Source organism: Leptonychotes weddellii, chromosome 9 (assembly GCF_054177405.1).
Source record: "Leptonychotes weddellii isolate Sample4059 chromosome 9, ASM5417740v2, whole genome shotgun sequence".
Taxonomy (NCBI): Eukaryota; Metazoa; Chordata; class Mammalia; order Carnivora; family Phocidae; genus Leptonychotes; species Leptonychotes weddellii.
In genome coordinates this window covers 73,486,316-73,513,493 of record NC_138377.1, presented here as the reverse complement: position 1 = coordinate 73,513,493, position 27,178 = coordinate 73,486,316, and the positions used below count along the sequence as shown (strand labels likewise).

At 57.8% G+C, this 27,178-nt stretch overlaps 1 protein-coding gene across 7 annotated transcripts; it reads right to left on the bottom strand.

Moving 5' to 3' along the window:
• Positions 1–6: 6 nt before the first annotated feature.
• BAHD1 (bromo adjacent homology domain containing 1) lies at positions 7–21,077 on the bottom strand. Of its 7 annotated transcripts, none has more exons than XM_081830899.1 (6): positions 19,646–19,998; positions 6,024–6,111; positions 5,408–5,607; positions 3,643–5,079; positions 1,499–1,881; positions 7–428 (listed from the first exon to the last, which is right to left on the bottom strand). In XM_081830899.1, the coding sequence occupies exons 4-6, from the start codon at positions 5,063–5,065 to the stop codon at positions 45–47; spliced, it is 2,190 nt and encodes a 729-aa protein (XP_081687025.1). In that variant the 5' UTR covers positions 5,066–5,079; positions 5,408–5,607; positions 6,024–6,111; positions 19,646–19,998; the 3' UTR covers positions 7–44. The 7 variants fall into 7 exon arrangements, with proteins under 7 accessions (XP_081687025.1, XP_081687027.1, XP_081687022.1 ...); XM_081830901.1 differs by having other exon boundaries at positions 5,408–5,612; positions 6,028–6,111; XM_081830896.1 differs by lacking the exons at positions 5,408–5,607; positions 19,646–19,998 and adding an exon at positions 20,744–20,762 and having other exon boundaries at positions 1,499–1,878; positions 6,028–6,111.
• Positions 21,078–27,178: the final 6,101 nt, after the last annotated feature.

Here is a 27,178-nt window from a genome sequence, read left to right as displayed (position 1 = left end):
CCTGCCTCAGGCCAAGCCTGGCAATTCAGGGGCCTGGAATGCTGTCAGGCATGGAGGAAGAAGGGGGAAAAGGTACTGACAGGTGAGGTGGGGGGACAGGTGCCCAGGTCCTGGTGGCCGGAAAGGTTAAGGAGCTGATCCGACCCAAACCACACACAGGCCATCTTGTGGCCCTCAGCAGCAGACAGATGCTGGCTGAGTGGAGGGCGGCCTCTGTGGCAAGAACACGAAGAGACCAGTGCCAGCTCAGACTGCAGGCAGGGGGTACCTGATTCAGGGTTCTCCCAGAGGGCAGAGATCTTGGCCACATAAGGCGTGGACGTCTTCCGTGGGCCTGACTTGAGGAGGACAGTGTCCCGGACTCGGATCGTCTCTCCATGCCGCTCCACCGCCTGGTAGCTCTTTCGGATGGCTGGTTCTGGCTCATCCTAAGCAACAAACCAACGACACAAACGGGCTCATGAGGAGGGGAGGAAGGAGGGAGTGAGCGGAAGACATTCTCTGCGTGCTTTCCTCCGGGCAGTCAAACCACTGAGGATGGAATACTACAAAAGCAGTTTGCATAGTGGTCTCTTCTCCCTAAGCCTGGCTTTCAGGGCCAGGACAGGGGTGGGAGCTCCCCATGGCTGGAGAAAGGATACAAAATAGGAACAGGGGTGGGGTGCCTGGGTGGCTCAGCTGTTAAGCGTCTGCCTTCGGCTCAGGTCATGATCCCAGGGTCCTGGGATCGAGCCCCATGTCGGGCTCCCTGCGCTGCGGGAAGCCTGCTTCTCCCTCTCCCACTCCCCCTGCTTGTGTTCCTTCTCTCGCTCTCTCTCTCTGTCAAATAAATAAAAATCTTTAAAAAAAAAAAAAAAATAGGAACAGGGATAGGAAAGTGGCCTAAAGCTTCTGGGGCTGTGCTGTGACCAACACAACCCAACAGCCAGTTCCCCTGCTCCAAGCCCCAGCATCGAGAAGGTCCTCAAACTTCCTATTGGGGCAATTTGGTTTTGATCTTTAAACCACCACTGTGAAGTGGCACGGCCCTGGGCAAATTACTTAATCTACCACTATACCTCAGTTTCCCCGTCTGTGAAATGAGGACAGGAACATGGGATACGCCCCTCACAGGGTAGCGGTGCGGATGAAAGCACCTTAGCTCGCTAAAGTTTAGTCGATACTCTTTTCCTCAACCCAGATGTTCCTGGATCACTCATATTCATTTTCCCTACACATACACTTATCCAAAAAGCCTCTGGGAGAGCCCTCCATTTTATAAGCCAGGATAGAAGAGACAGCATGAGCAAGGATGAGAGGTGAAGACACTGACCGTGCACCCCCTCACCTCCCCAAGGCCCGCGGTACCGGACCAGCCGGGGCTGGGGGAGCAGGCCGGGCCAGCATGATCAGTTCCCAGACAGGCTAGAGCCAAGGGTTCCCGGGATCCCCTCACAGCAGGTCCTATGTCCCCACGGCCACCGTCCCCTTCCCCCGGGGGCTAACAGCTGGCACTCACCAAGACATAGACAGCCTTCTCACACGCAGCCCCGACGGGCACCCAGCCATTAGTGCGGCGGCGGCGGCGGCGGCGTGGGCGCGGGCGCTGCACACGTGGTTGCTTGGGGTGGCTGGGCCTGCAGGCGGCCTTGCTTCTCGCCGTGTGCCTACAGCTAGAGCCCGTGCGCAGACCTGACTTGGAGCCGCTGGGAGGCTTGGCGCTCTGAGGGCATGCGCGGGCTACTGTCTGGGGCTCCGAGGTGGGGGTCTGAAGATGGGGGACGGGCTCTGCTGCAGGCGGCACGCTGGGCACAGGGCATCCCAGGAGGGGGTGGGCAGGTGAGGCAGGGTGGCCGGCTTCCGGGAGAGGAAATTCCAGCTGGCCCAGGGACCTGCAGCCTTCTGGGAAAAAGGAGAGAGGGGGTGAGGGCAGGTGAGGACTAGCACTAACCCCACTGGTGCCCCTGCTTTCAGAGCCTGCTCCTGTCATGCTGAGTGTGAAGCCTGAGGCCGCCGAGGTGACAAGCGGAGTCAGGGGCCTTTAAGGTGGACCATCAGAGTGACTGGCCAAGGGTGTTTTTTGCCCCTGGAGACTGGCCCACAGCCATCTCCATCTCCCCCTGCTAGCCTGAAAGAAGGGGGTGGGGGGTAATGGGAACAGTGTCTCTAGCTCTGACTTCATCTCCTCCAGAGCTCCCACAGTGCTCAGGAGCAGGGGGGCCGGGATCAGCCCGGGATATGAGTCCCAGACCTGCCACTCACTGGCTGTGTGACCTCCGGCAAGCCACGCTACCTCTTAGTGCCCTGCAACAGAAGGAGGGGCGGCAACCATCATATGGGGGTCCTGGGTGTTTCTCTTATCAATGCCTCGCATCAACCCTACGAGGTAAGTCCCATGACCACCATTCTATAACGAAGGAAACTGAGACACAGAGCAGTTACTGGCTTGTCCCACGATCACGTGTCTAAGGAAGTGGGGAAGAACATTTCACTCCAGGCAGTCTGGCTCCAGAATCTGTACTCAATTACATGCCATGTGGCCTCCCACATGTAAAGCGCTCGGAACAATACCTGGCACGTGGTGCTTACTGGGGTTCCAGGGCGAGGGGGCAGGGTCCTGGGTCCCACGGATGAGGGGTCTAGATTTGGGAGAGTGATGCAAAAAAGAAGGAAAAGCCCAAGCAGCAGCCTGATCTCATTTCTTAGAGCTCCAAGTCACGCCAAAACCTGAAACAACCAGTCTAGCCAGAGTCAACCGGTCTATAAAGTTGTTTTATAGACCCCTACCAGGAGGGGTGTGGGGTGGTGGCAGGGAGAGCCCTGGTAAGGCCTGGCCTCTCACTTCACCAGCAGCAGGGCAGACTTGCCAGACAGGATGGCTCTGGTCACCTCATTTCCACCCGGGAGCCAGGGCCGGAGCGTGGAGAGGCATGTGAGGACACTTCTGCCAGTCTGGGGGAAGAGAGCCCCGTGAAGGGCTGTCCCACCGGCTGCAGTGTAAGCCTCTCAGGTGTCCGGGCCTTGCTAGGAAGGCAGACACCAAAGCTCCAGGCCCTGTTAGCGTCCTGCCTGTGTAGGGGACTCTGCCTGTCTGTTCTTGGCGTGTGCCCACTCTGTTAGCCCCTCGCGAGGTGAGGCTACGTCTGCGTACTACGTCCCCTTCAAGGCCTGTACGGCCAGGGCGAAGGAGTCCTCCTGCGGCTGGCACGGGGCCTAGTACCCACCACCCTTCTCATGAACGCTGAACTAGGCCAGCACGCAGATGGAATGGGCTCCTGCAAGGTAGAATTCTAGCTCTCCTTGAGGGAGGCAGAGGGACACAAGAGCGACTTGGCAAAAGCCCTATTTTCAACATGTAACTTGCTACTCAAGAGTAGAACGGGCATCCCGAAGGGGACGGAGGGGTGGCTCTCCCTGCCCCCTCCACTGCCACAATGCTACCTGCCACGCCAAGAAATCCCCATAGACAGTGGGGAACAGAGCTAAGAGCTAGACACGGGCCCCTTTTCTGGGACTGCTCCACGGTTTGGGGCGCAAAACTAGGGGAGGCCTCCCTTCCCAAAGCCCCCGACCTCCCACGTAGTAGCTAGACCTCAAGGAGCCCCACGCCGATCCATGGCCCACCCTGCTGCGACTGGACATCCCGCACCTAGGAAGTCTTACCTGCTGCAAAAGGCATTTTGTAGGGGCAGCCGCCGCAGGTAGTGCCGATGTGGGTAAGAGATGGGGGCAACATTTCACAGATGCTGTAGCCATTCACTCCAGTGTCCTCGCTAGAACAGTAGCGAGAGCCCCAGGGAGTGTGCTGGAAAGGGGTGCCTGCGGGCACTGAGCTCGATGCCAAGAGGAGCCCCTCGTTAGGTGCAGCCACTGGGGACAACTTGCCCTCGGGAAGCATGGGGCAGGGGGCGTAGCCTCCACACTGCAGCCCGTCTTGGCTGCAGTAAAGGTAGAAGCTGCCTAGTGCAGTGAGCTCAGGTCGACCGCACAGGCCACTGTAGTGGGCAGGGTTGCCAGGCATTGGCAGGGGGGACAGCTGGGGTGTGGGGAAAGAAGGCTGGTGCAGTTCCTGCTTGGGGGCAGGCGACTCTTCGCCTGGGCGCCCAGGCTCTGGCTTCAAGGCTGCCTGCCCGCCCATCAGCAGAGGCAGGTGGGGGCGCAGCCCCAAGGGACTCTCCAGAGCCTTGCTCAGGGGCTGGTAAGGTGGCTGGCTGGCTGGCCCCCGAGGGGTGGCGGATGGCCATGGCTCCTCGGGGTGCCTCTGCCAGCCGAGTGGGCCTACAGCCTCCCCAGAGCCAGGGCCCTGCTGGGCCTTGGGATAGTTCTTGCCATTGACCTTATTAGCCCACTTTGGCCTCGGAGCCCTCAGCGCCGGTGGCTCTGTGGAGCGCCCCTCTGCTTCTGGGTGGGCACGCGGTGGCCTCAAGGGTAGCTCCCGCTCCTGGCTCAGCTTCAGGAAGGCAGCTGCATTCAGGCTGGCCAGTCTCTTGGGCGCTGGGTCACCATCTCGACGGGCACCCTCATCCGGTGCTGGCTCTGGGGACAGGTCCCGACTTCCTCCTCCAAGGTCCTCGAGCCGGGGCCGCTTCTTGGAGGAGGACCAGCCCCCCGCGGCCCGGTCCCGGCTGCGGTGAGAGTCGCCCCCTCGGCTGCGACGGGTGCCCACCAGGCTGCTGGCATCCTCCCGCTCCAGCAGCAGGTTATTGAGGGCCTCCGCATTGAGGGAGGCCAGGCGCCTCTTGCGGGGCTGGGCAAGGCCAGGGTCCTCACTGGATGGGGCTGGGCTTGGGGGCTTGGGCAGGTCAGGGGGGAGCTCATCAGCCTCATCTGCACTCCGTGGACCAGCCACATTCTCCAGGCGGGTCAGGAGCACTTTGCAGGCCTTGGGCTTCTCGGGGACCAACGGGCGCTTACGCAGTGGGTAGTTCTTGCGGCGCCCGGTGAGGTGCCCTGGGCTCTCGGGCATGCCTGCTTCCACACTCTCTGCCCCCGGCTCCGTACTGCTGCCTTCCATCTGCAGGGGCTCCCGGCTGCCAGAGGGGCCGGAACTCAGCATGGGAAGGGACTTCCTCCGTGTGTGTGTCATGGGGTACTTCCAATCTGCAGGGCAGAAGGGAGAAGCCCACCGTGACCTGCCTGGCCTGCTTTCTCCTCTGCTGCAGCCCATCCAGTGTCAACGCCCTCCCCCTTCGGTAACTCTGGCCTACCCTCACCCCATCTACAGCCTGGATTTTCCCAAGACCCCTCTTCCAGAGTGCAAAGGTCCAGTGGGCTCAGGCCACCAACAGCTGTGCAAGGACTGGCTGCCCCACTCTTCTTTTAGCCTAGGGTCCTTCTCTGAACTAAGCCCTTCAACAGCCTATGGAAGGATGCAGGCCCTGGGGTCAGAAGACAGAAGGCGCTGGAGGCAAAGTTCTCAGTTCTTTACCTGTCCTTCTCCCGCTAGATACTTATCACAGGTCAGGAAGAGGCTCTGAAGACACCAAGCCAGGATGGGGCTGGGGTGGTGGGAGCCCATCTGCTCCTTCAATAACATTACCAATCCTTCCCCCATCTTGGGGCTTCTGAGGTTGGCCACAGGAAGATAAGGACAGAGACAGTGAGGAGCTAAGGTGAGGAACCCGCCTGCTGGGCTGTGGAGAAAAACAAAGTCCAGCCTGTGGCGACACCCTGCCCGGCACGTACAGCAGGACAGCCATAACCTGGGTCTTGCTGGAAAAGCCCCCTGAAGGGGAAGGCCTGGCTGTGAGGAGTTCAGGGTCGGGGAGGTCTCAGCCGGCCCCAGGAGCCAGCATTCCTGGGTAGGAACCCCACGCAACAGCCTCTAAGAGTTCGGGAAATAAAGTATCAAAGACGAGAACTAACTGGAGACAAACCGACAAACCAAACCTGGGCTGCCTTGCTAGCCCTGCCCTGTTTCTCAGGTCTCCCTCCTGGTAGGCAAGATGCCAGGCAGAGAAGAGGACTGGGGGGGTGGGGCATGGCAGGAAGCCCAAACCCCTGGACAGAAAATGCCCACGACCAGGCAGCATCCTACCCCCAACATACCTGGGGCAGCCTGGGCCCCGTCCTGAATGAGAGGCCAGAGCTGGGCTGTATCCTGGAAGCTGGCACGGCCAAGGCAATGAAGAACTGGCGGGGGGGGGTGGGGGGGTGGAGGCGTCAGTGTCAGTGGTGTGAGACGACTGAGCCGTTCACTCCCTACCTGCTCCCCAACCCAAAGCAAGGTGCTGCCTAACAAGGTGCCAGACAAGGCTCTGACCTCCCAGGCACCCCGCAGCCCCCTCCCCACCCAGCAGGCCCAGGCTTTCCAGCCTGATTTCGCCACTGCTGCTGTTATTCATACTCCCTCTCCCAGAGAGGCTGGGAGCAGTCCCTGCTGGGCCAGGATTTAACCCTGAAAGCCCCAAGCCTGAAGGCTCCCATGGATTCCCGAGCCCTTCCCAGGCAGCTCCTGTGGCCGTGGGCCAGTGGCTGGGGTCACTGGTTATCTTCTCTCCCCACACACACTGTACTAGTTGAGAAAGAGTTCGGAAAACCAGGCTGAGAGCACCGTGGGCGTCAGGCTCAGAAAGGACTCAGAAAACTGGAAAAGGGAGGCACCGTGCCAGGCACAGCTCTGGCCACATGCACGGCCCTGCCACTGCCCGGAGACCAGGTGGGGCAAGACAGAGGCACAGGAAGCAAACCCACTCCTCCCTGAAGCACAGATAGAGGAGGGCTCCTAAGAAATCCCAGGTGGTCGGATAGGCTCCCTAACACTGCCCTTCCCCCCCCCGCCCCGCTCCCATGCAGGGTGGCCCCCCATCCGTTTGCTCAGCGGGCTTATTAGCAATGCCTCCTTGCACTCTGAAAAAGCATCCTTTACAATCCACAGGCCCTCTTCTCAAACACGGGGCACCCCTTTGCTGGAAGAGGAGCCCCAACAAGAAGCACATCTGTATTTCCTAGGAAAGCCTAGGCCCAGCCCTTCCCCACCCCCAAAGGGCCTGGAGACAGAGGATCCGTGAACAGACCACAGACCGCACAGCTGAGCAAGAGCCGAAGCCCCTCAACAGGCCCCAAGTTACCAGAGGAGTCAGGCCTGGGAATGGCTGGGGGCCAAGGCTGAGGTCACCTGGGCTTGTGGCCTTTAAGGACATGGACACCAAGTACAGAGCAAGGAGGAGCCAGATGGGAAAGAGAGTGAGCTCAGGGAGGTGCTTGCAAGCCTGGCAAGCAAAAGTGCTCTGACTGGAGGGCTGACTGGCCTGTCCCGTCGTTACTCCCCTACCCCCCCAGTTTGCTGGTGGACCAGTTGCAAGGGTGGACTCTGGGATACTGGCCCCACCCCCTCAGACTCCCCCTCTCCACATGAAAAAGGTGCCAGCAGGGAGAGGCTGGGAGGGGAGCCTGTCCCCAGAACTTGGGGACGTGTTCCCTATAGTGTCTTCCTCCTTTACCTCCCATTCAGCTCTCCAGTCCCTCAGGGACACCCACTGTCCCCGGATCCCAGAAAGCCTGTAAATCACAGGGTGCACCTCACATTTCCAAATCAAGCCTAAGAGCTTCCTGCTAGCCTCTCCTGAATCCACCGAACCCCTTGTCACCGGCAAGAGAACTCCTAACTTTCATGCGGTGCCTCAGACAGCAATGTCACTCACCGTCCTGAGGAGAGGCTGGGGTCTCTGCCGCCTGCCTCGCTGCACTCCCATCTGAGGAGAGCGAGTATGAGTCATGCTTTGAAGGCGGACTTGTGAGAACTTCAGATGCAGCTTTTCCCTGGGGTGGGGCTGGGTGCAGGGGGCTCCCAGACTGCCAGGCCCCTCTAACCTGCAGGGGTGGCCCAGCTCAAGGGGGGAGGGCATGGAGAAAACCCTGGGAAAGCAGGAGGCGTGGTTCCCATTCCAGCTGGCCAATCCTCCTGCTGTCCTGTCCCCACACACTAGCCCAACCAGGAACTTCCTACCACTGCCGAGAGACAAGGGTGCGTGGGCTCTCTCAGCACCACCCTTTTCTCGGGGAAGCCCTGCCCTCCCAGGCATAGGTAGTCCGGGTCCCCTCGGGAGAAGGTTCCTAGGAGGGACTCCCCAGGGCATATCACTGCTCACCTAGACTGTGTCAAGTTAGCTCGCACTGAAGAAAACCAGTCTGACTGTCCCCAGCTCCGATGAGCAAACAGCCAGCTGCCATGAAGGACAGTGGCCGGCCGGTGTCCTCCACACCAGAGACCCAGCAAACCACAGGCTGAATCCAAAATCCCGAGTGTACTCTAAACACAGCAAACAGGCTGTCACAGGCCCAGGCACTGTGGGTCATGAAATTGAGGGGGAGAGCAGGCCCAGCAGGCCCAGCTGAAGCGTCGATATCCCGCATCCCACGTCTGTCCAGGGCTAGGAGTCCTCCCCACACAGGAGCAGAAAGGGAGGGACGACTTGGCTTTTGCCCTCGGGCTGCAGCAACATCAGGCACCTGGCCCACTCTCACGGGCAGGGCACACCCCAGGGGCTGTGTGCAAGGGAGGGTCAGAGGCCTGGTGAGTGTGGGCTGTGGGCAGCACTGAAGGGAACACCAGGGGGTCAAGCCCAGATCACTCCTGTAAGCAGGGGCTGCCCTGGGGCAGGAAGACGTTGGCCACAGCTCTCCCCCCACCCCTTATTTCCTCAGCTCTAGACTGTACACACACCTCCATTCTTACGGGTTCAGGACCCAGGGCTCTGCCCCACTACCCTTCCTGAAACCTCTCTCACCCACTCAGGCGGGTCTTAGGCAAAGGCAGACCAGGTGGTCACCTGGGTGAGGGTCAGGAAGGGCCCGGACCCAAGCCGCCTCCCTCGATGATACCCGAAGTCACACAACTGGCACTGAGTTAAGCACTGCCTTCCTGTGCACACTCTCTTGGCGTAACTTCCCCCCAAAGGAATAAGAGCTTTTCACGAGCACTGAGCTTCTTAAATCTCCTATCAGAGAAGAAAGGCAGCAAGAGCACAAAGGCAGGCTCCTGCTCATTTAAATGTAGTTGGTGCTACTTCATGAAGCTGCTGAAACTCTTATGATAAAGCCAGGTTCAGCCACGGCTGTTATCTCTTGAATCCCCCCACGCTGGTAAACTGGAAAGAAGCCAGCCTTCGAGGGAGGCAGCCCCACATTTGCAAGCCAGCTCTGCCCCTGGTAAACAGCTTAACTTCCCTGAACTTCAGACTCCTCATCTCAAACGGATACATCAGAAGGAACTTACTTAGAGTGGTGGTGAGGATGACACGAGTCTCTGCACAGGCAGGCTAGCAGATGCCCCCACCCCACCTTCCGGACCCACAGACAGAGGAGGGCAGTGTGCCCTTGGCGTGGGGGGCTCCCCACATCAGGGGCCCGGAGCCGTGGGGGCTGAGAGAAATCTGAAAACCCAGCCTGCACCTGAACTCTGCTCTGCTTGTATTCTACCAAAGACACCCAACCTTTCTCCTCAACCCCGGAGAAAGACGGACACTGGGGGGGGGGGACTCGTGGGGGGCTCTGTTTACAACACAACGAGAGGACAGGGGCAGAAACTATACCCCAACAAACCCTGAACAACAGCTCCATGCGTCTGGGAATTACTCAGCTGGATGTGAAAGGGCCAGGGGATGGGGTCAGGAGGCGTGCGTTCACCAGCTCCTGCCATGGGACTGCTGCTTCAGCACGAGCACCCACAGACAGTAGAAGTGCCCAAGCCTCCGGGGTGCTGCCCCCAAAGAGAAAGCAGTGGTCTCGGCCACTGGCCCCGCCTCCCCGGTGCCTGTTCAAGCCTCACCGACTGTGGGCACCTAATTCACTGGGCAGTCAGGCTGGGATCCTACAACACTTGGGCAGGAAGCACGTACACCACCAGACGGAACTGGCCCGACCCGTCTGGAAACAGCTCATTTTATGGAGTGCCTTCGGGTCTGGTGGCCATCTGAAGAGCTGGGTCCACCCCTGGAGGCACCAAGCCGATCTATGGCCTGTCAGACCACCTGCTCCTCCCACTTCACACTCGAGGCCCCCAGGAGCCCAGAGAGGTGGCGGCACCCAGGCAGCGAACGTTCACACCTACGCCACGTTGCATCTGGTACCTCGGCCAGCCCGGCCCCTTGGCTGCTCCTGTCTGCTATGACCATCCCAGCAGGAGGGCCCACACACACAGGCCCAGAGCTGCACCCAAGTATCCAGAACCCCACTTACTTCTGGCTTCAGACGCAAAGCCGGACAGCCTGCCTCTTGTAACTAAAGGAACACAAATCTCAGTGGGGAGGAAGGGGAGTTCTGAGTCAAAGTATAAAGGGACTCTCTGATTCTATATGAGAATTGCAATTAAGCGCAGGAATAAAGTTAACAGTAGAGCTGAAGGAATCTCCTCACTAGAAATTGCCAGTGCCCTGGTTGCGGGGCAAGGCCCTTCCTTTAGGTAGGGGCTGACAGCGAGAGAGACAGTGTACCCCTAGGATCTAGAAGTCAACATACACACGTGGGCCACTGAACGAGGATACTGGGCAGAGAGCACTGTATTTTAGTCACACCACGGTGCTCTGCTTTAAGAAACTCTAACCTGGGTGCCTGGGTGGCTCAGTTGGTTAAGCGACTGCCTTCGGCTCAGGTCATGATCCCAAGGTTCTGGGATCGAGTCCCACATCGGGCTCCCGGTTCAGCGGGGAGCCTGCTTCTCCCTCTGACCCTCTCCCCTCTCATGCTGTTTCTCTCTCAAATAAATAAATAAAATCTTTAAAAAAAAAAAAAAAAAAAAAGAAAGAAACTCTAACCTGACAAATCAGAAGGTAATCACATACAATGCAAAACTAGTTTGTAGAGGCTTTCCTTAAAGGCACACATACCCTCGTGAGGTGATGTGCCTTCCCCAGCTTCTTCCTGGTGCACACCCCCTGTGCACACGAGGTAGACCCGCATCCGCAGGTGCCAGTCCAGCTAAGCCAGAGCGCCTGCTGCTCATTCCCAGGCACACGGCATCTCTTGTGACTTTACTCATTCAGCCAACACTGGCTGACCTCTCACCGTGGCTCAACACAGCAGATGTGAGACCTGCAGCAGCTAGAAGCCACGTCGTGCTGCCGCTGATCCTAAGTAGGGCTGGTGAACAGCCTGAACTTCTCGGAGCCTCGGTATTCTTGTCTACACAGCAAAGCTGTTATGAGGATCAAGTTAAATGAGAATGTGTGCCTAGCAGAATACCTGGGATAGATACAATAGGTGCTCAATACGAGCTCACTCTTTTCCCCTGTATGTCAAGTATGAGGCTAAATGCTGAAGAAAAATGCCAAAGAGACGAAGAAATTGGGGCTTGGACTGGTAGGGAGAAAGAGGACGAGACAGCGTGACAAAGACTGTAACAGGGTCCTTGGGGTTTGGCGTGGGGAGCTCTGGCTCCATGGCAGCTTCACGGAGGCCAAATCGGAGCCGGGTCTGCGTTTCGACACTGACCGAGGGCCTGCTTCCTGCCGGGCGGGTGCAGGGAGGAAACAACAGCCCGAGAACTTTGCTTCATAAATATGTGGATGTAGGAAGGAGCAACAGACCAAAGTTGAAGTCTTGAGGCAGGAGACAAATGCAACCGTTCCCAGACTCACCTTTAGGAGCTCCATGTAAGATTACTCCAGCCTGGGGGACAAGAGAGTTCCAGGCTAAGGCTCCCTCACACCTTCCCACCCAGACTCCACAGCGCCCAGGCTGGGCCGGAAGCACATCTACTTCTGGAGCAGGACCCGTTTGCTCCGGGCAGTTAACAGCGGGGGAGAAATCAACAGGAACAGAGACAGGGCACCCCAAAGCTCAGCAACAGGCCCTCCACAAAACCAACAGGAAATGTCATGCCTCTGACACACAATTCTTCAAAAAACACAACAATAGCTCATCAGCCTGCTCCGGACACCTGCCCAGGAGGGCAAAGGATTCATGTTGTTTCAACCACCAGGACACTGCCGGAACCAACAACTTAGATTTCTAAGATGGTCTGCCAAGCCTGGAGGTGCTATCTCTTGTCCTGAACAGAAGAAACTGGCTGGCCAGGCCAACCTGGGAGCTCTGCCCTCAGACTCCCCGGTGGAGGGCTCACCTCATGAGTGAGCCAGCCACGAAGAACAAGACCCAAGACCAGGCCTTCCCAACACTCCACCAGCACAGTCAGAACCACAAGGCAAACCCTACTAGAGTTTCGGGGACCCAACACAAATGCCTCACAGGTAACTAATTAACTAAATGATCAGTGCCACCCTCATTAGGAGGCGAGCTCCATGGGGACAGGTGGGCTCTGCCTGCCTTAGCACTAAATCTCACCCACAGGGCTTAATAAGAGCTTGTTGAATGAACAAAGATCTGGCTGCCCACCTGCTCCACCCCATTTAACATTTCTATTCTAGACTGATGGCATCACTTGGGAACTCTGACCCCCCCCAACTCTCCCCAATTCCCAGGAGTCCACTGTGCCTCTTCAGTGTGATCAACAGTTCAACAGGGCTACTTGAGGGTAATCTCCTGTATTTACGTAGCACCACCCTCTTCCACTACCATCCTCTTACCTCTCTCTCCCAACTTGCCCAGCTATACCTCAGGAAAATACTCCTCTCGTTCCACCTCTTACTCCAAAGCATTGAGCAAGCAAGGGCGGAACTGGAGGCACACCTGTATCAAGACAAAGAATGTCACAGACATTCAGCCGAACTCAGCCGCAGAGAACCAGCAGTATCAGTCCCCGAATCTCCGAAGTGTGCGGGGTAGGGAATACTTGATTCACCGCCGAGGCTTCTAGTCTAACAGGATGGCTAATGTTTGTCAAGCACTCACTACGTGCCCAGCACCACCCTAAACGTGTAACATTCACTCTCATTTATCCTCACAATTGCCTCATGAGGGGGTTGTCACCATCTCATCCAAACAAGGAGAGAACAGGTACAGAGGGGTAAAAGAACTTGCCCACACTCCCGTGCTGCAGACGGTAGAGGCGGGGCAGGTGGGGTCAGTCCCAAAGCCCACACCCCCACTGCAACACGGGACAGCTGGCTGGCTCACGGACCAACGTTCCAGATCACCCTGCACAGTCAATTTCGCATTTTCTGTGTTGTTTTAATTGTTGGTATTAACTTCTTCGTCATTTTCCCTGATTTTACATCACAAAGGAACTGAAGATGTACTCCAATGAAATGGCAGCGGCGGGCCAGAGAACATACACACACTTTTACAAATTGTTTCTACAGCAAAGTCTGCTCAAAGTCCCCAGTCAACTCTCATATGCGCTTTGGTAAGAAATCCATTTCATATCCTAAGAAGGAGTAAAGGGCTTCGAAGAGTTGTCTTGATTTTACAATAAATCCAAAAGAGAAGGCTATAGACGGCCCCCACACATCTCACCACATCTCTTGAACCAGATGCAATCTCCCTCCAGCGCAAACTGCAATAAAGACTGACATTTGGTCATCACACTCCGACCGACCAACCATCTTAATATTCAAAGATGTATTAACTGCCCCATGACTACCTCTCTTTGGGCTGAGTAAATCTAAGTCCTTTCAATTTTCTCTGAAGATCACGTCTTATAGTCATTTAATCCACTTTATAATTCTTTTCTCCGTCCTGTGGAATCTGTGTGAACCCCTCCAGGCACACGGCAGGAGACACCCCTCACTTCTTGAGGAGGGCCTGCCAACTCTGACTCTACTAGGAATGTGACTCCATCTGCCCTTCTGGCATACCTGTCAGGGTATCCTGGCATCAAACAACACCCCAACACCTTTCCCATGATTCCTACAAACATCCTCTAAACCCTAATAATTCACCTCTCAACCACCTGGCCAGATGAGAATGTGATTAACAAACTGAATCTCCCTCCCTCCCCCGCCCCATTTCAGACAGCGAGGCTCAAGTTGGAGAAGGGGCCCAAGGGTGGGCCACCCCTCTCCTCTGCAGGTAGGAAACTGAAAGAGCCTCATGGGGGGACTGGGGGGCGGGGAGGGTGGGCAGCAAACAGGAGCCAGAGATGGAAAGGAAGAAGCAGCAGCCACCACCACTCCAGGTGAGATCCTGGAGTCACAAAAGGCAGAAGCATACCTTAAGGTTCCACCTCCTGAACCAAGGGCAGGGGGTCAAAGCACGTTGTCCCCCCAAACCCACTGGAAAAGAAACGGACGTGAGAAAAAAGATGTAGTAGGCACCAAGTTTCTGCCTGGCATTGATCCTGTTAACTACAAGGAGTCACTTATCATTTCTTCCGTTCAGGTAACTTGGTCACAGTGCCTCGGAAAAAAAAAATTCCCATTTCAAATCTCAGAAAGGCTCAGAGACAAACCCATTCGTTTATTCCTGGTGGATCAGGCCTGCAGAGGCTCTCAAGGACAATGTTTTTTGTTTTTTTGTAGGACGCTGAGTCAGGTGAATAACCAACCATCCTCTGCAGGTGTTTCCCACTGGGAAAAATGGAATCTGCACAAAAATCCTTCCCAGGACACAATACAAAGTCCTGGACATGACTTTGCCCTGAGGCCTGCTCAGCAAACCCACAGTCCTCTGGTCCTGAGCGGCTGCAGCACATGGCCTAGGGCAGGGCACCAATTCTGCCACTGGAAGCCCTGGGCCTGCAGCCGCTGCTCAGCTCGGTAAAGCCGCAAAGCCGAGGGGGAGACAGGAGCTCAGTGGAGCTGAGGGGGCTTGTCCGGCCAGCCGTCTGCCCCGGAGCAGGCCTCTGCAGCCTCTTCCTCCTCCTCCCTGTTAGCCGGTTTACTGCTCATTAGTGGTACTACCAGGAGGTGGGCAGGGGAAACATAAAGGAGCTGAAATTCAAACCGGGCCATTTTATTCCAGTGAGGTACCTCCCATAAAACCAGGCAGGATTTCATCCACCAAGATCTCCCTGGACCCCTGACCTGGGGAGGTCGAAGCAGCCCAGAGGGTGAGGAGCTGCAGAATCTCAGGGCCCGGGGCATCAGGAGCCTCTGTTTCTAATCTTCACGAGCTCTTGAATATTCTCTGTATTTCCTGCCTTTTCAAAGTTAACAGGCACTCTAGCCATGAGCTGGCCCATCCAGTCAAGGCCATGGACCCAGAGAGCATAAGTGCTGGGGTTGCCCTCGGTATCGAACGAAGCACTCTCCTTGTCCCTCCGAAGTCCCCCGCACAATGGCAAGTTCACAAAGGAAGTGAGCCTTGCCAGACTGTGCTAGCAAATTCCCATAAATACTTGGGCCAGGGTAGTACTGCTTATGTAAAATGCTTCCCCATTGAGAGATGCTGCTTTATTTACATTCTTCACGACCCATTCATAAAAAGGAGGCCCTTTAATGTTGGGGCTGTTCATATAATGCTCCATAAACCCAGCAGCTTCGGCTGGCAGCCTTAGTTCAACACAGGCTACTTCTCAGCTCCAGAGACTTTTTCCCTTAAGATTTTTTTTTTTCTTTAATGACTCACCTTGCAACAGGGCGCTGAGGCCAGATGTTGCCAAAGCAAGGCCAAGAGGAATAAGAACAGATAAAATGAAAACACACAGGTCCTCCCGAATGCTGGGACAGAGAGGTTGGAAGAGACGAAAATCAATAAATTGAAAATCCCCACACAACTTCAATGTGAAGTATGTATGTTGAGAGGTTGAATTCCTTCCAGGTTTACTGAAACTTCCTTTATGGATGTCAAAACCGTCTCCAACTTATACCTCTACCTACCAGAGAGATGGTGGGGAGGGAATTTTTTTAACCCCCAAAGAAAAGAAAGCCGAGGGCTCATTCTGGTCTTTAATTCGCATTGTGGATGAATAAAAAAACATTTTCTCTGCCTCTTCACAGACGTGTTCCAGGGGCTGCTGGATCCAAGAGGGGCACAACCGGCTCAGGGTCATGAAACTCGGGCAGACCCCAGAAAGAGAGGAAGGACTGTGTTCTAGGACACACAGCCAAACGGCCTGAGCAGCTGAGGAGAGAGCCCGGGAGATGCATTCTGAGGTAGCCTGTCTCCTGCCACAGTGGAAGCAAGGAGAGAAGTAGTAGGGATTTTTTTTAATTGACGGGAGCGGTCTGCATTGCCATGGCAACTGTGAGGGGTGGCCTTCCCGCTTGGAAGGGAAATGCTGGCCCATTAATCATCAAACTGGGGCACAAAAGGGAGGTTTGGGGGAAAGGGGATGGATGCAGAATTTATTTTTTCACTGTCTCGAGTCAAACCAGTCCCCAGTTCTCTTTCCCATTTCCCCCGTGCTCCAAGGTCTGATGGTAAACAAAAACGGAAGTTCCAAGAGAGTTGGGATCATAGCTTTCCCCTCGATGGGGTGGGTCCAGTGTGGGGCTGATCGTGCCTCTGATGTCAGTGACAAACACCTCTTCCAATGCCAGTCCCCAAAGTCCTGTCCACGGGCCAGACCCAGGAATCTTTTTCTTTTCTGTTCTCAAAACCGTGTTTTCTCCCTCATTTACACCCAGGATTGAGAAGAGATAAAACATATGGATTCGTTTAGCATGGACAACAAGGAAAATTGCCTAAGAGCAGCAAAGCCGGGTGCAGAGAATGGCCTGGCGGGGTAGGAGCAAAACAGCACTACAGCCCTTTTCAGTGCGTGTCTATATGGTGTCATGTGAGCAATCCACAGGACGGACTCTCCACCAGCCGAAGTATCAGAAGCAACAGCTAAGTTCCATTTGTTCCCCACGCTAAAGCACCCCGAACATGCCCCATCTATGTGCCTTTGACAAAATAGGTTGGAAACCACCAAGGACTCCATACTGAGCATTTCTTGGGAAGAAGGGAAGGTTTCCCCTGTTCCCAATCAACTAAGCAGCCAACTGCATTTATTCATTCAACAACACAGCATGCAGAGCAGTATACCAGAGATCCTAAAATATTCTCTCTCTCTCTCTCACACACACACACACACACACACCACTTTAACACTCATAATGTCCCTGTCTTTAAGAAACCTCCAACCTACAAAACCACTCAAGAAGACACCATGTTATAAAATCCAGGGTCACAATCTCAGAGGCAAGCAATGGCAGCCTGGAGGGGCCTGATTGACAAAGATGAGTAGGGTTCAGGTGGGAGGAAAGGAAGGCAAGAGGCTCCTCACTGGGGACAACCAGAGAAAGCAGCAGAAGCAAAGATGCGGGGAGAGAACTGTGCCCCGCATGGCTAGGGGGGAGCCTAGGGGGTCCATCTAGGGTCAGGCTGCAGGAAAAGAAGAACCACTGAAAGTGTGTGGACAGGGGAATGACATGGGCGAAGGAGTGCTTTCGGAAGAATGATCTAGCAGCTGTGTACAGACTGGATCAGAAGGGCCAGAGGAAGCAGGAGGGAAAAGGCGGCCAGGACAACACAGGCCTGCCATGGGGACAGAAGAGCAACAGAAAGGAAGGAAAGGAGGGAAATAGGAAAAACAGAGAAACTCTTCACTGGAGTAAACTCTCCAGAGCAAAGCCTCCTAAACACCTGACCAGACTGACTTGAGTCTCCGGCCAGGTAAGAGCCTGTCAAAGAGGCAATTCCCCTTTATATTCCAGTGGCAAGACCAGGTCATCCCCATCTGACTGCCACCAAAAGAAATCACATACCGTGTAGCCCTAAAGGAGGTAAGAAGGCCTTGAAATTCATCATCCTCTGAATCTTAGACATACAATTAAATCCTCTCAGAACAAGCGTTAGTCTCCTGCATGAGATAATACCTCCCTTTCCCACAAGCCTCAACTCCACCCAGACTGGGGTATAGACCCTTCCAAGGAGGGGGTCGGAGGGTGGCCGTGAATTAATTCCCTGCCCATACTAAGCAAGGCTGGCACGCAACTTTCCCAGGATGGGCCTCAGCTGGGAGAAGCTCCTAACCAACAGCTACCTGAGGTGGGACTTGAACCCAGAATCTCAGCAAAAGTGGACATTCAAGAACAGCTTCAGTCCCCGTCTTTGTGATCCGAACTCTTCAAAGAGGTATAGGGAACCTTGAGGAGCCCTGAGAGTTCTGAGTGGGTTTTTACAAATGGAAAACAGCATCCAGCTTAGAAATGATCACTGGTGGAGATAGAGGCACTCAAGAGCTTAAGCCACTGGTTCCCAAGTATCCTCTAGCTAGCCAACGACAGTGATGTCCCTCCAGGGCCCTTTTCTCCTTTTTTCAGAAGACATGGGAGTGGAGAGGGTAGTGGGAAAGTCTCTCGGGTGCCACAAAGGAAGAAGAATGGAAACCTTTTCATTTAATCATTAAATTCCTGCCTGGATTTATAAACTCCAGCTTCTCATTATCCTTTGTAGGTATCTTCTTGGCTAAAGAAAAGTGCTGAAAACAGTTGAGGATGGGTTGCTGGAGCACATTTGGGGGGAATCTCCTAGTCTCCAATCCCACTGGTCTTCCACCCTCTTAAGATTGTCGACAATGGGCGACTAGATGTCCCAGATGGGACTAAATCTCTCCTCATGGGCAGACTCTGCTTGCTGAAACCCCTCATTCCTAGTAGGCTCTAGAGTGGCTCACCAGACTGTCGCCTAACCCGGTCACCACCGGCCAGGCCCACCGTGTGCACAACCCCACCTCTGCCCCTCTGCTCCAGCCGGGTCGACCCCACTCTTCCCAGGACCGGGAGGTGATCAGCGGCTGGAGCGGTGAACCATTGCCGCAGCTTCTCCCGGCGGGCACCCTGGCCCCCGCAATCCCTGGGGCACAGTCCGGCCCTGCCGCCCGCCCCTAGGGGTGGGTGGCTCGGACCTGCTCCCCTCCCCGACGCCACCACCTGCGCCCGCTCAGGCGCCGCCTTTGTCCGGCGCTTCACCGCGGAGCGGGCCCCTCGGGCCCGACCTGACCTGGCCCCCGGCCCCGGAAAAGAGGCGGAGAGGCGGGCAGGGCCAGACCAGGCCGGGCCGCGAGCACCGGGTCCCGCTGTCACTTGGAGGCGGTCTGACAACTTCGATCCCCCCCGCCCCACCTCGGACTCGGCCGCCGCTCCGCACGGTCTCCGCGGGGCCTCCCGCGGCCCACGCTCGCTTCTCGAACCGGTTCCCTTCCGTCTTCGGCGCCTCTCTTCCTTCCAGCCCGATAGGGTCGGGTCTACCTTGCCCCCGGCCCCGGTGTGGCCCCCAGCCCCAGCCCCCCATCCAGCAATAACCGGTCAGCTCCCAGCGCGGGAGGGCGCCCCCCACCCTGAGCGGGCGATCCCGCGGCGCCGCCCCCGGCCGCGGCCCCTTGCCTCGGGGACCGCGATGGGGGAGGGGGCGCGGCGGGGGGGGGCGGGGGCCTTGCCGCCCGCGCACTCGGAGGCGAGCCCGCTCCACCGCGGCGAGGAAACGACCGGCGTCCTCCCGCCCTCCGCGGCCCGGGACGCCCGCGCCGCCGCCGCCCGGCCGAGCTGCCACCCTGCGGCCGCCACCCACCCCGCCCCCAGCCTGAGAGGCGGGCGGCCCCCGGGGGCTGTCACCTCGAGGCGCGCTGCGCTCCCCGATGGCGGGACCGTGGCGCCGGACCCGTGGAGAGGGAGGCGGCGCGAGCAGGCGGGCGGCCGCACCTGCTTCGCGTCGTCCGTCCGTCCGTCCCTTCCCGGGCTGGCGGGGGCGGCGGCGCGGCGCGCTCGGTGGGGCGCGCTGACGGGCGGCCGGTCCTCTCCCCTCCACTCGCCTACCTCCCTTGCTGGCTCCCTCTCGCCTGCTTGTTCCTTCCTCCCCGCCCCCCCCCCCCGCCCTTCCTCGACCCCGGCCCCTAGCTCACCCGGACAGCGGCGCGGACGGCGCGGCTCTGGGCGCCCGCAGGCCCCGGCCGGGCTGGAATCCGGCGGCTGGAACCCCCCGGGGGCGCTCAATTCCCGGGCTCCACGCTGCTGCGTCAGCGCCTCCTCCTGGGGGCCGGGGCCGGGCGGGCGGAGCGGGGGCCGCGGCCGGGCGGGGCCGTCGGGGGGGCGGGAGCGCCTGGCCGGGGCGGGCGGACGGCGGGGGCCGGACGGGCGGGGCAGGCAGCCGGACGGGCGGGCGGCGGGGGCCGGGCTCCGGGATCCGCTACGCCGCTCGCGGTTCCCCCACAAACTCCCCGAGAGCGGAGCCTCCGCCGCCCTCCTTCCTGCTTCCTCGTCCCCAGCCAATCAACAGCGCGCCCCTCGGCCAGCTCCGCCAATCAGCCGCCCCGCCCTGCGCTGGCCCTGCCAGCCAATCCGGCCCTCGGCTCCCCCTCCCGGTCTCCGACCAATCAGAACCGTGGGTCGGTCGTCCCAACGCAGGGGGCAGCACGAGGCGGCCGGGGGAGGCGGTGCGGGGAGTGGTGGGGCCTGGGGGGAGGGGTACGGTGCCAAGGGTGGTGGCGGGGGGTGGTTTTCTTTGCCGGCTTCTTGGATTTTTCTCTTCGGCTGCAGAGCCTGAGCCGGTATCCCATGGTGACCCGACCCTGGCGCCCCAATCCCCCAGCTGCTACCCCACCCCCCGAGAAATCTTATCTCGCCCCCGCCCTGGCCGTCACCCCTCTACATCCCCTTTCCCCCTTCTCCTCCTTAGCACCCACTGTAGAAAACTGCGGGCCGAGAAACACCCCACCCTCGCCAGCGGCTGCTGCCCCCAGGGCAAAGCCTCGGGAACACCAGCCGAAAAATCAAGCGAGGACAACCCCCCTTTCCTGCAGAAAGGGCCCCAGACTCCAGCGAAAGGGCCCCGACTGCTGAGAAGCCCCTCCCGCCCTTGCCTCATCTTTCCGACTTCCCTGCCTGCCACGTCTCCTTTCCTTTCATGCAAGGTCGGTCCTAGCTCGGTAACCCCTCACCCGCATCTCTTTTTCCTCTTTCTCCCCTTCATCTACCGCCCCCCACTCCAGCTCCTAATTCACCTTTCTCAGAAGCAGAGTGTGGAACCCTCATCCATTCCCAGCTGAGAGCAGAGCCTGGTCTGTGAGTCCTTGACACCCACACACCCTCTTCCACCACCGCGGGCAACATCTGAGCTCTCCGGGGGAGGCGGGAGGGGGCGGGCAGCCTGACAGCCCCGGCTGGCCTCCCTCCCTGGCGTCCCCAAGCCGGGATGGGACCGAGCGTGGACACTTACCTGGCTTCCCCCTAGTCACCGAATGCCGTGGCTCCGTCTCACACCCACAGACGTGCCTTTCCAAGCCCGAGCACGCTCGCGGGGTCAGCGGGGTGGGTGGGCACAGCGGGCTGAGGTCACACGGAGGGGTGGGAGGTCCCTGGGAGGTGCGGGAAGGGGCTGTGTCTTGGGCAGCTTGTGTCGCCAGAGACGGCAGAGGGCTTCACGTCAACAAGCACTGGCTGTGCGCATAGTAGGTTCTTGAGAAATGCTGAGTCCACCCCAGAACAAAGCCTCATTCCCAATTCAGGCGGGGGAGGGGAGGTTTGGGAGGTAAAAGGAGCAGCAGCAAAAGGGGTAGTGTCAAGTCACCGGAGCGCAGGGAGCAGCTCGGGGGGCTGGGCCGAGGAGCACCTCTGGCACAGAGAAGCACCCCGAGTGCTGGGGCTGCCCGAGCATGAGGAAGAAGCCAGCCTCGGAGTGTGGCGAAGGGGCTCCTCCTGCACCACATGCTGCCTAGCCTTTCCTAGACCTTGAGACTCCAGCCCGCAGAAAGGCAGCCTTTGAGACAGTCAGCGCTGCTGGCCTCCATGGTGGGGAAATAGAACTCTAAAAGATGGTTTCCCTGTCTGCCTCCAGAGCTGTCAAGGGGGCCCAGACAGTCCAAGCTGTGTTGGGAAACACTTTTAAAGGACATGGTCACCCAGCAGAGGAAGTGTGGGAACGAGAGCTGAAAGCTAAGACCATGGCACGGAAACTTCTCAAAGGGCCAGGTTCTCCTAGGACAAGTCCCCCTACTTCTCCTATCTCCCACCCTTAGGGAATGCAGATTCCCCAAACCTATAAAAAAAAGGAGGGCACTAAAGGATTTCTCCCCTCCCTGAGCCTCCCAGGACAAAGATTCCTAGCAGTTCCCCGGGCCACCATCAGGCCAGCCCTGCCCCCCACCTCCTAAAATGCCCCTGCTCCCTGTCCCAGTCTGCCTCACGGGCTGATGTCCCCCACCCCTCATCAGAGACTGGTGGTAGAAGGTAACAGCAGCAGTGGCCGCTGGAGCTGAGCGTGCCATTCTGGCAGCCTAGAGCCAGAGCAGAAGAGGGGACAGGGCTTCTGTCAGCAGCCCAGCCTGTGCTGACCTTGGCTTCATGCCCACTCATGGGCAGGGATGGAGGCCAAAAGGGTCAGAAGAGAAATGTACCTAGTCACAGGGAAGGAGACCCAAGTGGCAGGAAGCCCATGCTCGGCCTAGGAAGTGGTTGCAGGGTGAGGTTGGAGGACTGGACTTTCCCCCCAGTATCCAGGAGTGAAGACCCACTGGCTCTGGGAAGGGGGGATGGGGGCAAGAGTCATCTTTATTTGGGGTCCCGGTGGGAGGGAGGCTGAGTGGTCATGAGAGCCCATCCCCGCCTGCCCAGCCTGCCCAGCGGCTGGAGGAGTTCTACTCTGAGCCTCCCCCATGTGGGTGGCTGTCTCTTTTGCCCCAGGAGGCTCTGACTGAGTGGGCTACGGTCACAGGCGGGCTAAAGGCACTTGGTGTTCCTGCTGTGCCAGCCCACTGATCTACCCCAGTTCCCTGCCCCCTTTGTTAAAGCTGCTCAGCAAACCCGCAAAGAAGAGGCCAGGGGCTGCACACCCTGCCTGTTCCCCAAGGGACCTTTTGGCCTCTCCTCTCCTCCCTCACCACACTTGCCAGGACCTCTTCACCTGGGCCTCCTTCCTTCCCAGTCCAGAGCCCTTCCACATGGGGAAGGGCCTCCACCTCTTCCTCTTCTAACCTTCCTTCAGCTCCCCTGACCTTTCCCGAGTGCTGCTCCCACCCCACCCCACCCAGGCAGTGGTGCCAACGCCTGGGCCCATCGCCTCTCCTCACCCTGGCACACCCAGCAGCCCAGATGTCCCCCACTGCAAAGGACTTGCCGCTTGGTCTGGGGACAGGAATGGATCAATCAGGTCTCCTGGACCACCTCTCCGTACCTCCAGGCAGGGGGCTCTCTCTCCCCAGACGCCTCCAGACCCATCAGGAAGGGTTAACTGCCTCAGAGCGGGAGAGCAGAGAGAGGGAGATGCAGAGAGGAAAACATCCAGGGCTGAGAGAAAACACGCTGCACACCCCTCCCCCACCGTGCGCGACCAGACTGACAGCCGGGACAGACTGGCTGCTCGGTCATCTCCAGTCCCGCCGCCCGGCACCTCCCCCACCGCCCGCCGCAGTCCCTGCAGACCGCCTGCCCTCGGTTCCAGCTACCTGGCACTGGGCAGGGCACCTCAGCAGGGCAGCGAAGTCCTTGAAGTGATGGCAGTACCCACTTGCCCCTTCCTCCATTCCACGCCCTGGTCCCCTCTCTCCTGGGAGTGGGGCGGCGGCTCCCCTGCCCCCTAAAGTGCCTGAACTTTAGGTCCCGGGAACACTTACTGAGCCACCTGGCCCCTCAGCCCCAATGGACTAACTGGAGGGCACAGCTCCTGGGGGGAGGGACACCAGGGCACCAATTAAATTTGGCTGCAGCACTTGCCCCCTCCCCCCAGCATAGGAACCCCCCGGGGGGGGGGGGATAAAGAAAGCTGGACTTTTATAGTCCTTTTATCTGACCCACTCCCTCTTAAAGGGATCGGAACCCTCTCCTTAAAGGGATCTCCTGAAATTATTTGCCCCCAAGCAAATCCAAGTGCAAGCGTCTGTTTGGTCTTTACCTGCTGGGGCCCCTTTCCATAGAGATGGGGAGGCAGAAGTGCTCTCCGTGTGACTCTGAACTGGAAGGGCAAGGTCCCCTCCTGCCACCAAGGAGCCAGCTGCTGAGTGCCCAGCAGAGAACAGGACCCCTCTCTCCTCTAATGGCACTCACTGCCACAGCCTGGGGGAGGGCGGGAAGGTCAAGGTGAGGTGGGAGCCTATGTGGGCCCAGTCTCTTGTAAGATGGAACAAGGGGGGCTATGTGCGCTCAGACTTTGGGGAACACATGTCCATGGTGCTGTGTCCAAAACCCCCATCTGTCCAGTGCAAGCCTCCAGATTGCTGGCAGGGGAAGTCTTAGCAGGCTGCCTCGCCCCGAAAAAGCTGCATTCTCCTTTCCTCTCTCCCAACTCCTGACTCTTACCCTCTTTGGGGCCCCTGGCCTTCCCCTTGGGGTGCCCTCTCTGCCCCTTATCCAAGTTGCCTCTACAACAGCCCCCAAAACTGCAGACTACATCCCATTTCAGGCTCTTTCCTGCCCTAGGGCTCGTCCCTGGGGTCCGTCTCACCCCCTGAGCCCTCCCCCCACCAGCCAAGGGGGTGGGGGATGGGCACACCTCGGCTCCCCGGAGCCCAGCAGAGCTGCATCCTCTCCCTCCTGCTTACTCGGCACCTAGTCTCACCCAGCCCTTGGGGCTTCAGGGTTCGAGGAAGGGTGGGTGTGAATGGGGGGCAGAAGGGTCGGAGGGCACTCAGACCGACAGCGGGACAGAGTCGGAAGCAGACACTCATTGAAGCCACCCCTTTTGCCCCTCCTCCCTTCGCCCGTGGAGGGTCGAGGCTGCCAAGGGAGGGCTTCCCCAGGCGCTTGGGAACTCGCCAAGGCCCCCACGGCTGCCACTCCCTGAAGGGGAGGCTCCCCCCAAGGGCTGGAGCTCGGAGGCCTTCCCCCCACCCCACCCCACCCCCCCCTCCGGCAGCTGCTGCAGCCTCCGGCTGAGGTCAGGCTCCACCTCCTTTCTCCGGAGGGAGAGCGCGAGGGTTGTTTGTTGTTGGGGTGTGAGAGGGAGAAGGTTCGAGATCACCTGGCTGGGTGGGCACTGGCTCTGCGAGCGGGAGCGGGACCGGGTGGGCTGGCTTCGGCAGGAGCCTCCTGCGGTGGGTGAAATGCTAATCTCACCCTACCCCCCCCACCCCCACCCCCGCGGGTTCTGAGAAAGCAGCCCCGTCCACTGCACTAGTTCTTCCATCCAGCCGCCCACTGGCCCGTGCCCCCGCCCTGCTATCCGTCCCTTCCGTAGTGGCTGAGTGCCCCCGGCAAAAGGGCAAGCCCTTGGGTTACCGCGAGGAACAAGACTGTTCCTGCTCTCAAGAAGCTTCCAGTCGGGGGCTGGAATGTGTTGGGGATAGAGGGACAAGTAGACAGAAGACAGCAACGCGTAATGGCTGCTGAGGAAGAAAGGGAGGGGTGCCATGGTCTGCCCCTGGTGTGGGGCTGGGGTGAGGTGTGAGAACGTTCGAGAAAGGGCTAAGTTGTGCGGAGGCTTTTGAAGGAGTGGGCATTCTCCCCGCAGACCTGCCATCCGTAGGGGGAAAGTTGAGGAAGCCCCAGGCGGGGTGCTGGCGTTAGCAAAGGCGCAGAGCTGGGAAATAGGGGCCGAGGCTGGATATGAGACTGGAGAGTGGCTGGGGCCACCCAGGCTTCCTAAGCCTTGTCACGGAGCTTCATTCCAAAGGAACTGGGTGGGGGTGGGGGGTACTGGAGGATTTTAAGTAAGGAAGGTCCTGGTCAGATCTGTGTCTGACAGGGATCTGGGGAGGTGGGTTGTGGGGAGCAGCGGAATGTGGCTCATGGCGGGGAGAATGTTGCGCTTGGGTTTCCACCCAGCAGGCTGGCGGGCATCCCAGAAGGATGGGTCTCTACCCTCCCTCTCAGGTCCAGGTTGGGTGGTAAAGGGTCCATCTTTAGGGAAGAATCCTCTCTCAGCACCGCTCTCACTGCCGTGCAGGGACTCTACCTTCTCCCTCCCCCCTGGGAAGGGAGGGGGTGCCCCAATATCTCCATCTCCTCTCTCCTTCTAGAGAGTTCTGCCCTCCCAGAATCAATGCTATTTCCTGGAGCAGCGACAGGAAAGAAGTTGGCAAACACGGGGGACCAACGTTCCTCTCCAGGTGCTCTTTCTGCACCTCATTTGGGACTAGAATTCTCAGGTAGTGGACATTGGTGATAAAAACCATATAGAGACTCTGGCAAATGTCCCTCAGTGGGGCCCTCGGGCTAACATCAGGCTGAGTGAGCATTTGACTTTCAGGGGCTGGTCCTGCCTTCACCTCAGTCCCAAAACGTGGGCATGATTACTGTCACCATTTCACAGATTTGAAAACCGAGGCTTAGAGCAGTTAATGTCTGTCCCAGGTCACACAGGCAGGCAGACTTAAACCCCAGTCTACCTTCTATGAGCCTGGAGAACCTTGCCCTGCTTGCTTACCTGTTTCCCTTTGACCACGACCACAATTGGGATTGCCAGGTGAGTAGGACACGGTGTGGGTGTGTCAGTGAAATCTCATACTATAGCCCTACCCTTTCCAGGGAGCCTTTGCCTACAACATTTGGAAGCAAAGTCTGCGGCTTTTCTTTGGGGTCTCTAGCATAGTTGTATCCATTAATATTTGTTCCTGGAGCAACCTAGACTCTGCCTCCAACTCTCAAGCCTTACTTTCTGTAAAGGTCTCCTGAAGCTCTGGTCCATCTTGCTCCCCAAATTCCCAGGGGGTCCACACTGAATTCATGGGGGTTCTACACTCTCTAAACATTTTCTGCTTTGCTTGGGTCTCTGTGATGAGACTATAGACCCCTGATGGGCACGCCTATGGTTTCATCTTCCTCTTTATGGTTTCCTATGCGTCTAGCACATCCCTGGACCCAAGGAAGGATGGCATTCTAGGTCCCTCAGAACCGAGCCTCAGGACACACAATCCTCTACTACCTCTCTCTTTCCACACACCAACTCAGGAATCCCAAACTGGCAATCTTTGAACAAAATTCAGCAGGCAGACAAGTTCTGTTTGACAAGTTCTTTTTTTTTTTTTTTTAATTATTCATTTATTTAAGTAATGTCTACACCCAATGTGGGGCTCAAACTCATAACCCCGAGATCAAGAGTCTCATGCTCCTCCGACTGAACTAGCCGGGCACCCCGGTTTGACAAGTTCTTATCTCACAGGAATTTCAAAAAGATTAAAATTAGGAGCCAATGCTGAAATTTCTTGAGATTTAAAATAAAAATTCAGATTTCCAGTTTCTCTTGAAAAATCAGAAAATCTGACTACCTTTGGCCCACATCTCCACTTGCAACAGTAGGGCTGGTGCCAAGCAGCAAAGCCCATCTTTATGGGACAGACATGCTTCTGTTTGCCGTGGTTCTGCCTGGCCCTGTTCAGGCACTTGTAAGACCTGCCTGATCCCTGAATGTTTTCAGTCTTGTGCTCCTTGCACTGTGGCCACAGAAGCACAGCTGGGTGTTATGGTCCAGGCCTCTGGAGTGTCTACCTCCCTTGGACCTACTCGGA